The 11,289-nt window shown below is 38.9% G+C and overlaps 1 protein-coding gene across 2 annotated transcripts in view; it reads left to right on the forward strand.

The window, feature by feature from the left end:
- The window catches only part of EYA1 (EYA transcriptional coactivator and phosphatase 1), a 146,006-nt gene extending 135,217 nt beyond the window's left edge, over positions 1 to 10,789 (forward strand). For both annotated transcript variants that reach the window (XM_054815777.1, XM_054815776.1), the window contains exons 17-18: positions 623 to 723; positions 8,744 to 10,789. In XM_054815777.1, coding sequence (XP_054671752.1) covers positions 623 to 723; positions 8,744 to 8,824 — 182 coding nt within the window. In that variant the 3' untranslated portion in view covers positions 8,825 to 10,789. The remainder of the gene's footprint in view (positions 1 to 622; positions 724 to 8,743) is intronic.
- The last annotated feature ends 500 nt before the right edge of the window (positions 10,790 to 11,289 follow it).

The following is an 11,289-nucleotide window of genomic DNA, read 5'->3' on the forward strand; positions in this document are numbered from 1 at the left end:
ACCTGAAGCTTTCCAGTATCGATACCTATGTGTAGGACTGGAGCACTGGGATCATGCAGGGAAGTAATGAGCCTCATTAATGGATCCCAGTGCAGGATCAAGGACCTTGCCCATGTATTGGATTACAGACATTTAAATCTAAATCTTTTGGGTGACCTTCTAAGTCAGGATACTACTGTTTCAGGAGCTATGATTAATCTTGTCACAAGTTGTGGAGTAAAAGCTAGAATGTCAACTCAGATTCAATCAATTTGCTCAGTTCAGGATACTGTCCGTAAACAGCCAGTAGAGAATTCTCTGGTAGGGAAATTCCCCCCCAAAACCTGTCTCAGATTAGGGAGGGAGACAAGAAAGGTGATATTGCAGACCTCTAGTCCACTATGTCTACCATGACGCATGTACTAAAGGACCTCACGGAGCAGATTTTCAGGTTGCCTGTCAGCTGCTGTGGTGGGAGTAAAACTGCAATCAGCCTTGATACGCCATCCCGCAGGAGAGGCTCTTCTCTCCCTGTAGCTCTAATTATATATTCAAAGTGTTAGGGAGTTCCAGACTAAAGAGTGATTTATTTGATGTCATCCCATCACCACCTATCCTGATTAGTCTGATCTTTTTCTTTCAGGAAAGGAAAGTTGTTTTGAGCGAATAATTCAAAGATTTGGAAGAAAAGTAGTGTATGTTGTTATAGGGGATGGTGTCGAAGAAGAACAAGGAGCAAAAAAGGTAATGCCCCTTTTTCAGTTTGGGTTGATTTCAAGAGTCTGAAAGCAAAACTGTCTTTTCTTCGACATGGGACAGCATTCATTGACATTTGGGTTTTGCATCTTTGCTTTATGAGATATGTTTTGACCATATCTAGTAGAAAGCTGAATAAAACTCTAGATAATAACGTGCCCTGCTGTTCTCTGAAAGACACATTAAGCTAGCTATGTATGTTTGATGTATTTCAAAAAGGGCCCAGAAAATGGACCCCGGCTTTTGTGCCAAGAGCTAATAGTTCTGTTTTCATTGGCATCCCAAAATACCACATAGGATGTTATGAATATAAGCAAAAAGTGGCAATTCTTGCTGATCAAAGGCAGTGTGCTATTTCACTATATGAAATACATATATGTCACACCTTGAAAAGGTATGTAGGACTGGAGTAGGTATACATAAATTTCAGTTTTCTTGTGCATCCATAATTTGGATTCTGCATTCATGTAACTACTTGTGGCTTGTCCTGCATTCATAACCTCAGTTAACTGAGCGGAGGATACTATTTGACTATGTCTTTATTATTTTTTGCTCTCCTCTGGGAAGAAGGGAAAAATTCACTTTTTTTTTTTCCCCCCAGTGTGGAATAAGCTCCATAAAAAGCAATACTTCCCACTGACAAATAATAGGCAGTATTCCTAGCCTTGCTATTCTACCCAAGTATAGCAGATATGGAGTCTTCACTTGGAGGAATGAGGCATAATATTGGCTCATTCAGGAGAAAGACTAGGAAAATGGGCATTTCTGTTCTTGCTTCCTTTTACAGGTAAATTGCTTTTACACAGCTGCTTTTTTACCACAAAACACTCTGTGGTACTTCTATATCTGTTTCCACTGTAACTTTCTAAATTGGAGAAGTGACTAATTAGTCCGCATGGCATTTTAACAACCATTGACTGGTTTTGCTTCATGAAATCTGGGTTTTGTGCCCCCGAAGCGTTGTGGGTAGGTTCCCGGCTCGTCCCAGCACTTCGCAGAGTCTCAGTTTCATATATCCCTTTGGCGGACTGACGGGAACAGTTTGCTCCTTTCTCCTTCAGAAATGCCTTTCATCTTTGCAGAGAAATGTTCTCCCGCTGTAAATGATTACATTTTAAAAGCTGTATTTAAGATCAGGGGGAGAAAAAAAAAATCTCCTCTTTGTTCCTTTTCTGTTGCTTGGTGAAATAGTGTTGTATATGATAAAGGCAGGAGTAGTCCTTTTGGTAACATTATCTAATTCAGTGCTTTTTTCAACAGGAAACATGATTCAGAAAAGCATAAGAAAAAGCCTTTCCACTTGCTAAGAGGAGTAGCAGTATAGAAAGTTCCTTTGTGCCATTATTTCTGTGTATTCTTTCTCGGTGGAAGGAATTTTCAGATTCAACGCATGTTAGATGCTCTGGATTAAATTATCTGCTGCAGCAATGCCAGAGAAGTCAATAAGCAGACCAGCAGCCCTGCCTTTCTGCAGAAACTATTAATTTGATTAAGGAAAATGCTTCTGCAATTCTTGTCCTGCTTCTTACTCCACCGAAAAAGAAGTCACCATTTCACACTGTGAAAGCAGCATTTACCTCTTAAGTTTTGGCCCTCGCATTCTGCAAGAGCGAGAGCCACACAGTGCCTTGCGGTACAAGGAGCTGCTCCCAACTCAGATGATGCCTTTTTGGTTCTCTGCTCCTCAGGTGGTTTTTATTAGGAGGAATGAGCATGGGAATGCACCCTACTGTATACTGTGCTTCAGTTTAAAGATGTATGCCCCATCTAAGGAATAAATGGTATTGCTGTGTCAGAAAACAGTAAAAGCCTAGACCTTCTCTGCAGAGCGTGCAAACAAAGCAGGAGAAGATTTACCCCCACAAAACCATCCAAAGCCCATCAATCCAAAGTGGCATAACTGTCCCATGATGTACCCCATTGCCTTGCTCATCCCCTGAAACTTGCTAGCTGGTTCCTTCCTTCCTTCCTTCCTTCCTTCCTTCCTTCCTTCCTTCCTTCCTTCCTTCCTTCCCATCAGCATGTTGGGTTTTGTGATATTCTGGGCAGGGACAGTTTTTGCATTATCCCTTTGCACAGCGCTTTGCTGAAGGGGTTTGACCTGTGGTGAAGCCCTTAGTATATGTATGTTTGTTTACACTACTTATAGCATAAACAGTACACCCTTCTTTAAAAAGCACTTCATTGATTACATGCAAACTATAATGAGTATTTTTAAGTGAGCATATAAATTCAAACCCATTTAATTTGAGAGATTGTTTTATTCTGTGTTTGTTTTGTGAAAAGAGCTCAACTTCCAGCTTAGGAGGTAAGAAAGTTAAGGTTTGTTATTAAAAATAATTTACCAATAATTTATCAATTGCTTCATCATAAACCAAGATTTTCATTTATGTCCTTCATTCATGGAAAATCCTCGGTCAATACAACAATAAGGAAAATAAAATTTAAAATCTTTTTATTATTGTCATTATTGTAAAAATTCAATAATAGAAATTTTTTTATGCCATTTAAAAAATCATTGCTCTTTTGAGAAACATTTTTAGGATAGACTTTTTTTATAAAATGCCTCTTTTGATTGATGAAAATAAATACAAGACACTGAGGAAACCGCACGCTCTTACATTTCACATAGCACAGGACAAGCCATGGTATCAACACCTTTGTTTAGCTGCCACTTCCAGCAAAATATTTTATAAGACAATTAAAATTCTTGGGACTTTTGTGTTGCAGACTGAGGAATAATCGTCCCCTTTTGGATCAGTTCAGCACACAGCTAGGGTGGCTGTAACGCCGGGGTTCACACGGAGGTTGCTACCTTAGGATCGGCTTCCCTGGGAAAAGAGGGAGAGGAGGGGAGAGAGAAACCGGTGTGAGAGCCGAGGGGTGCTCAGGACGGCTGCCGGCATCGGTGCGGGTGCCGTGCGGGTCAGTGCCGCAGCATCTTGCTGCCACTGCGGGGACACAGCTATTCGCACAATCAGTTTCTGGGGTTTTCTGCCAGAGACTCCATTGTCTTGGCATTTTGTTTTGTTTTGCTTTGCTTTGCTTTGCTTTGCTTTGCTTTGCTTTGCTTTGCTTTGTTTTGTTTGAGCTCATCTTTTGCCTTTGGAGACACAGTCAGGAAATACTCATAAGGCAGAAAAAAACCCAACTCCTGAGTTTTTCTACTTAGGAGAATCCTCCAAAGGATTTCTAATTTGCGAGAGGAGACAAAGGAGGAGGCTCTCTGCACTGAGGAGCTGGATTTTACATCAGGTGATTCGGGAGAGCCTGGGCAAATCGGCTTCTCCCTTTGTCTCCAAAATGGTCATGCTGCCTCGGAGGGAAATTGGGAGGAAAAATCATAAATCTTTGTGGAGCAATAAATAGAATATAAATGGGTATCCAATATGCCACTGCTTTTAAGCTCACAATCACACTGTGCTGGTCAGGTTTGGGGTAGGAAGCAAAGACGACCGCTTAGCAAATCTGGCAGGAACACAACAAAAATACTGTGAAAGATGACAGAAACTGATGAGTTTTCTATTCAAATTCATCACAAATCTCAGGAGTAAGTTTTTTGTATCAATATGTATTCATTTAAGGGAAGGAGGATAGCCTGCACTTTCCCGTGTGGCTGTCAAAAAATGCCTTTGTTTTGCACATGTATTAATAGAAATACTTAATTTTGTTGAGCAAAATAGTTGAAGTTTTGTTCTTTTAGTAAATAAATGCTGAAAAATAATATTGCTTGTATTTAAGAAATAAAATACCTTAATATTTTAGGTTATTTAATAATATTACAGTTATTGGATTTACTAAATTAATAATTTCACTTTTCATGCTTTTTTACACCAAAACAAAATTCAAATTTTTGCCACCATATTTCATTTCAAAATGTTATCAAAATTAAATCATTAAAAAGTTCATAAATGTATTTATTACCAGGTATCATCTACAAAATGATTCATGTTTTTTAAATGACAAAAGCTATATATTTACTTGGAAGATACTAAAATAGTACACAAAATCATTGCTTTACTGCCAGTCTAGATGCATATTCCTCCAGTATGCAATGAGAAAGCTTTCTTATAGTTTCATTAGATACTAATGCATCCAGTTACACTGCCTATTTATTAGCGGTTAGCATTTGTCATCCATTCTCACACAGCAGCAAATGAGATATTAGCATTTTTCAGTATGCTCAGAATAGAAGACACATGTTGTACATGACATGTGTGCTAAGTGTGGGCAGGGATGGCTTTCTAAAGGCAGTATTTAGTAAATAGATATACAAAGAAACTTGTGCCCAGTCATTCAGTAAGAAAAAAATGTACTTCTGTCTCATGGCTGTGTTGCCTCTTTGGGCAGCGCTGAATAGTTGTGGATAAATGGAGTATGTTAATACAGGAATAATGTATAAGGTTTTGTATTATAATTTTATTATTTTAAATGTTTTTGGGTTGTACAATCATCTGTTATCTTAGATAAGGTGAAAATTACTGTATATGACCCATGAATGCACATGCATATATACGGACACACATGTGTGAGACTGTATATACATATACAAACATATACATATAGCTATATGTAGATCTGTATCAGGTTTGTTTCCCCTCCTCCTAGCTATGAAGGCTGTGCTGTAGGGTCAGACTGATAGAGATCTGAATCGGCTGCATTCAGCCATGCAGAGAGTGCCAGCGCAGATTCCAGCCCTGTGCAGCCGCCACGTTCCTGGCATGCTTTATTTCTTGGGAGTGTGCTGCTGGTCTTTTGACCTATAAGCAGCAGAACTGAAAATAATTATAATCCTGAGGTTTACACAACCTCTTTGTTTTCATGGGACTCTCTGGAATCATTCCACACCTCACCTCTGTAACTGCATGGAGTAAATGGAGGTATACTCCTTTCACAGACAGACATAAATAAAGCAGAGGACACCTGAGTGGTTTGAAATAGAAAGATATAGTCAAAATAATGACCACTTAAAGTTTTGGTTTAAAATCTGACCATAAACGGCTGAGGGTAATCCAAAACTCGATATTGCATATGGGCATCTAGCAAGAATCGCTGTGATTTGATTTAGCAGAAGCTAAGCCTTCTGTTAAATCAATCAGGGTCTTTAACTGCCCTAGCTGCCTGGTGTGTGTACGCTCTGTGATGCCGAGGTTGTTACTAGGGAAGCAGTGTAATGCTGGAGCTGCATGAAGTGGGAGCTGGAAGCCAAGAATTTATTACTACAATTCTCCCTATTCATTAGTTTGCTGTATGACCTTGGAGAGGGTCCATGTCATTGACTCTTGGCTTCTGCAGAGACACTACGCAAAGGCAGGTGTCCACCAAACTCTTTGCCACACCACATCTTAGGTATGCTATTTACACCTCCCTGACCCCGTGGCTGAGACAGAGCTGGTGCCAAGCCAACAGAGAAGCAGGGAGCTGTGGCTGGCTGGCAGGGAGAGCAGGTAGGTCCCACCTGGCAGGGGGCTTGTGAGAGAAGAGGAAAACCACAGCCGCGCAAGAAAGGGAGGCAGCGCTGCTGAGCACTGCCCGCCAAGTGCAGTCAGCTGGCAAACACTGCACAGACCTGCTGCAAGCACAAACCTGTGCCCGTTTGTCCTTGATGTAACACCCCTATCAGATGTTATAAATTCTGCCAGGAAGATCTCGCAGCCTAAATAAGAGATAGCTGCACAGGAGCTTTTGGAGAGTGCAGAGAACAGCATGATTAGGAATTTTTATTTCGTTTTTGCTGTTGCTGGTTCATTTCCTGAATGTGGCGCGAGAAATGCATCTTTAGGATAAAGATTTGAGTTGGAAAGCAGCAGTGTCTGATCCGAGAGAGCGCAGAGGATAGACTGTCTGTATAATGTAACAGGGAAGACACTGGGACGTGGAGTTGTCACTGAGTGAGCTAATTGCATTGAGTTTCTGTTGCTGGTGGAGTGTAGAGACAGTTAGAGACAGGCTAGATTGAAGATGTAGAAATAGTAGGTGTCATAATCACTGTTTAACGCTTCCTTCTTAAGGAAAGGATTAATCTGTAAAAGTGCTTTGGAAATGTCATAAACATTTTTTCCAGCAACATCTCAATTGCCTCTGAATTATTTTGTTTGTTTTGTTCTCTCCTTAAGAAGCTATCACTTATGCATTTATCTTCAAGCTGAGATTTAGTCAGCTGTTTCTCAAGGCTTTGTAACAACCTAGAGTAAAGCAAAGCAGAACAGAAACTCTTCCAATGGTGCTTCTTTATGGGTCATTTTATTTTCTTCCTGAATAAATTTCTTTGCTCTAAAAGCTAGGCATTCTCTGAATGCGGGCACCTCTTCCTTCTCTCTTCAGTCCTCTAATTGTGCAACTCTGCTGCTGACACTTGTCCTTCACTGGGTGCACATTTTCCAGATTCCTTGCAGTGCTCCCTTGCTGATCACGTACGACTCTTTAGTCTTGCTTATTAGCATTAGTTAACTCAGTATTACCTTCTCTGACTTTTGCAAGAGCAACAGTTGATTGTTCCTTAACAGTTGCCATTTGACTTCAGAGAGACTAGCTGTTACTTACATGGTTATGTTTCTTTTAAAAATCTCCACTTTATTCTATAAATTCAGCCCAGTAGTTCATCATCACATCATTATCTGGATTGAAGCAGCATTCTTCTAAAAATAATAATTATTTTTACACTGACAGACAGATGTTTACCTGAGCTTCTAAAGACAAATTTATGATACGCTCTATGCTAAGGTGTTTGCCTTCTGAGACAGGTATAAGGTAAAATCACAGGGCTTACAGTAAACATGCAGCTGGAAACAGAGCTTTTCACATTATTTTCAAAATTATTCTCTAACTTAAAATGTGAGGAGAAGACTTGAATAAAAAAAGGAGATCAGCATAGAAGTGATAATCAGAAGAGATGGAGTTTTGCCACTGATTTCAATAGAATTAGGAATTTGCTCAGGAAGTGCTGAAGGAGGATGAAGGAAAGCATCTCTGAGAAGTTGCAGATAAAATGCTTGGGAAACTCAGAAGCTATTGCAATAATAAATTGCTTGTGGTTTGCCTCCTAAAGATGCCAGGGCACAAGCTGACCCAATGAAAAGGCGAATATGATCATGTTAGCCTTCAGAACCTTGTTGAATTGAAACTATTTTCCCATGGGATTTATAGAATATTGTCCTGATGAAAGCTGATGGTTATCTTTTTTTATTATTATTATTTATGCAAAAGTTCTTGCTGACACTATAAACTCTGGTTTAGAGTATAAAGATAGTTCTTAATCAGATTTTTACCCTTCATGGATGAGGTAATGTGTGCTTTTCCTGGTGTTTGTGGTTTTGGTTTATTCAGGTTCTTTGCAAATGTATTTGTGCTCCAGACAGATTTTATTACAACTAATAGGAAAAAAATATGTATTTATTTTAAAATTGTCCCATATGGAAAAGATGTTTTAAGATCAGCACTAACAATGAATGACATTATACAAACCACTGGGATAAAATAGATTTCAAAGTGATGTGAGCAACGCATGAGCTATTCTTAATCACCATGGCTATGTTCTTAACTCACCTGTCAGGGATAGTTCCACAAGGAGCATACACGCTTGGATAGTAAACAGTACTTTCACTTCCTTTATTTTTTTGGTTTTTTAATCAAGTTCTGTTCCCTTCCTCAAACTGCCCACATGCTTCATGTATAGGTTATTTTTCTTAATTTTTTTCTAGAAATAACATTTTCTTCTGCAATGTGCTGAAATCTGTTTTTCTTATAAAAGAGACGAGAAACCCCTCCCTTCCTTTTGATTTCCTGACATATTTGCTGTTGTTCCTGTTGGTAAATAGGTTTGCTATTACTGAGAATTTATGCTGAGGGAGTGGGTCAGAGAAACCAGAGATAAACATGAAGGGCTCGAGGTTTTAAGAGCTCTTTTTCTCTCCTCACAGTGTTCCCTTATCCTTGCAAAAGACAATGGGTGGGTCTAAATACCAGAATGCTCGGGGTTATTTTTACATGTTGTCTGTGCTGTTCACAGCATGCTATGCCATTTTGGAGGATCTCGAGCCACTCTGACCTTATGGCCCTTCACCATGCCTTGGAACTGGAGTACTTGTAGCAGCTCAGCAGCACTTTGAAACCCCAGAGCCTCCTTCTGCCCGTGGACGGGATGCCTGTGTCTTGTGTCAGCATTGGACTACAGAACTTTGTGATTTCAACATGTTGACGTACAGCTGCAATTGGTCTTAACCCTTGCCCTTTCAGTAAACGGAGGAGCATGTCTTTTTCTTCAGAACAGCTGTTGACTCTGGTACTGCGAGTCCGATGAAAATAAGCCATGCAAATGTTTGAACAATTCATCTTTACCGTATTTGCTACCAAAAAGAAATAGAGAAGGAAAAAAAAAAGGAAATAAAAGGTTCATACCTGTGAAGAAAAAAAAAGGACCTGCAAATGCTTCGTAGTTTTTAGACTCTTCAATGTGACACACACCGTTTCTTCAACACAGCAAACTTGATTGCACAATGAAGACTGAGATTTTTCAAAATACCAGTGGAGTAATTTTCTTGTAAAGAAGGTTTACTTTTTGGTTTCTCATACCCAGGGTACTCTGTACATCTTTACTTATTTATGAACAGACTATATTTTGACATCATATAACTGAGGATATGTATAATAGGATTAAAGGCTATTATAAGCCTTTGCCTTATGGTACAGCAACTACTTTTGATTTTAGCACATTACAGAGTAGTTTAAAATATGTCTAATTTAAACTAATAGGTACATCACTGAGACAATCATGTACAGGAAGAATTTTTTGTGTAAATTTGTAATAATGAATGATTCTTTTACATATTGTTAAGGTAAATGCTATTGAAAGATAGTAATGCCTTGTTGGTGAAGAATGAGGCCACGTGTGCACAAACTGTTGTGCGGTGCCTTATCAATGCGTTGGATATAAATATGTAGATAATGGATTTTTTTAGATAAATTTGTCAAGACCAAAAGCATGGATGTCAAGTGTCAATAAGAATTGGGTTTTGTTCTTCTCAGCTGTTTCTCTACCTTTTTCTTCTCTCACCTACTCTGATTATGAAAAGATTGATTTCTTTCCCTTCACGAAGGAAATACAGATAAAACACAACTGAAGAGGAGTCCTTTGCTGTCTTCTGTTTCCTCTTTGAAAGTTAACATAACCCTTTTTAAAATATTGAAAAATTAATTAGCAGGTTCATTCCATAAAGAAATAGAGAACACAAATATATTTTAAGACATGACTTCAACTGGAATCTCGGTACCGAATAGTTTTTGTCTCATCCAAAAATGAAGGAAACTATCTTCAGCATTATTTTTAGAAATTAGAAATGGGAATATTTTGGAGAAATTGAACAAGAATACTCATATACATTTAAGTTTTTTAATCCTCTTCCACCAGGAGTCAGATTTTCCTAAGATATAACATCCATTGCCGGCAATGGAAATACTGAAATAGTTATCGCCAAGGAGTTAAAATTTGCTTTTGTCTATACCCATTTACAGGACAAACCTAGAGTGTGTCTGTCTGTCTGTGACTTGTGACTTTTCTAATCTTGAAGGCCATGAGCTACTTGGTCAGATAAACTGTTAGTCTGACTTTTCGGCTTGAATTGTACCAATTCCCTTTACCTGATTTAAATCTCTTAATTAAAAAGAAGCCTCGGCTTTGTTGGCTCGTTCTCCAGCTTTTCTTCTTGTTTTCTTTCGCTATAAACACCAGCCTTGAAACAGCTACCTGCAAAGCTACAAAGCACCAATGTAGCTATACAACACCACCCTTCTCTATTGGAGGAATCATTGCTGCTAGAATTCAATGTTTGTGGATTGCTTTATTACCAACAGAGAGGTTTTTATCCTACCAAGACTTGCACATGTGCTTTACTTTACCCGGTATGAGTGCTGGAATTCACGCAGTACTCACATACGTACATAAAGCACGTTGTGGGTAGTTTTTAGAATTGAGACTATAATTAGCCTTTTTTTTCTCAAGCAAAGTAGACAGTGATGGGGGGTTGGTTGTCTTTTTTTTTTTTTCTTGGCTCTTTTCAATTTTTAGTCACTCGCGGACTGAAAAAAACAAACAGTTTATCTGGGACTTATTGTACAAAAGGTGTGTTGTGTCCACAATTGTGTACAGAATTTTTCTTCATTAATTTTGTTTTAAATTAATAAAATTGATTTGTGAACGTATTAAACAATTGTCTTGTATGCAAGTCTATAATATTTCTGCCCTCTAGGTCGGGAACGAGGAGACATCTCTCTTTGCTGTCACAAGGCAGAAGTTGTTCACCTGCTTGTGCCCTGCTGAGAGGTTAAATAGGATAAAAATTATTTGCATCTAGTTTACAAAAGGCTTGGTTAGATGGTCAGCAGTTGTTTTGCTTATTGGCAGGAGAAGGTCAGTGCAGAATAGGGACTTGGTGCGTGGTGTCCTGGAAATGTGTGCTGAAGTGACTCATAGAAGTAAATGCCTGAACGTTAGGTGCCTCTGAACATCATCCAAAGCAATCCATGTGCTGAACGGATGAGTCTCATTGTTCAGGCATC

This window comes from Grus americana, chromosome 2 (genome assembly GCF_028858705.1).
Source record: "Grus americana isolate bGruAme1 chromosome 2, bGruAme1.mat, whole genome shotgun sequence".
Taxonomy (NCBI): Eukaryota; Metazoa; Chordata; class Aves; order Gruiformes; family Gruidae; genus Grus; species Grus americana.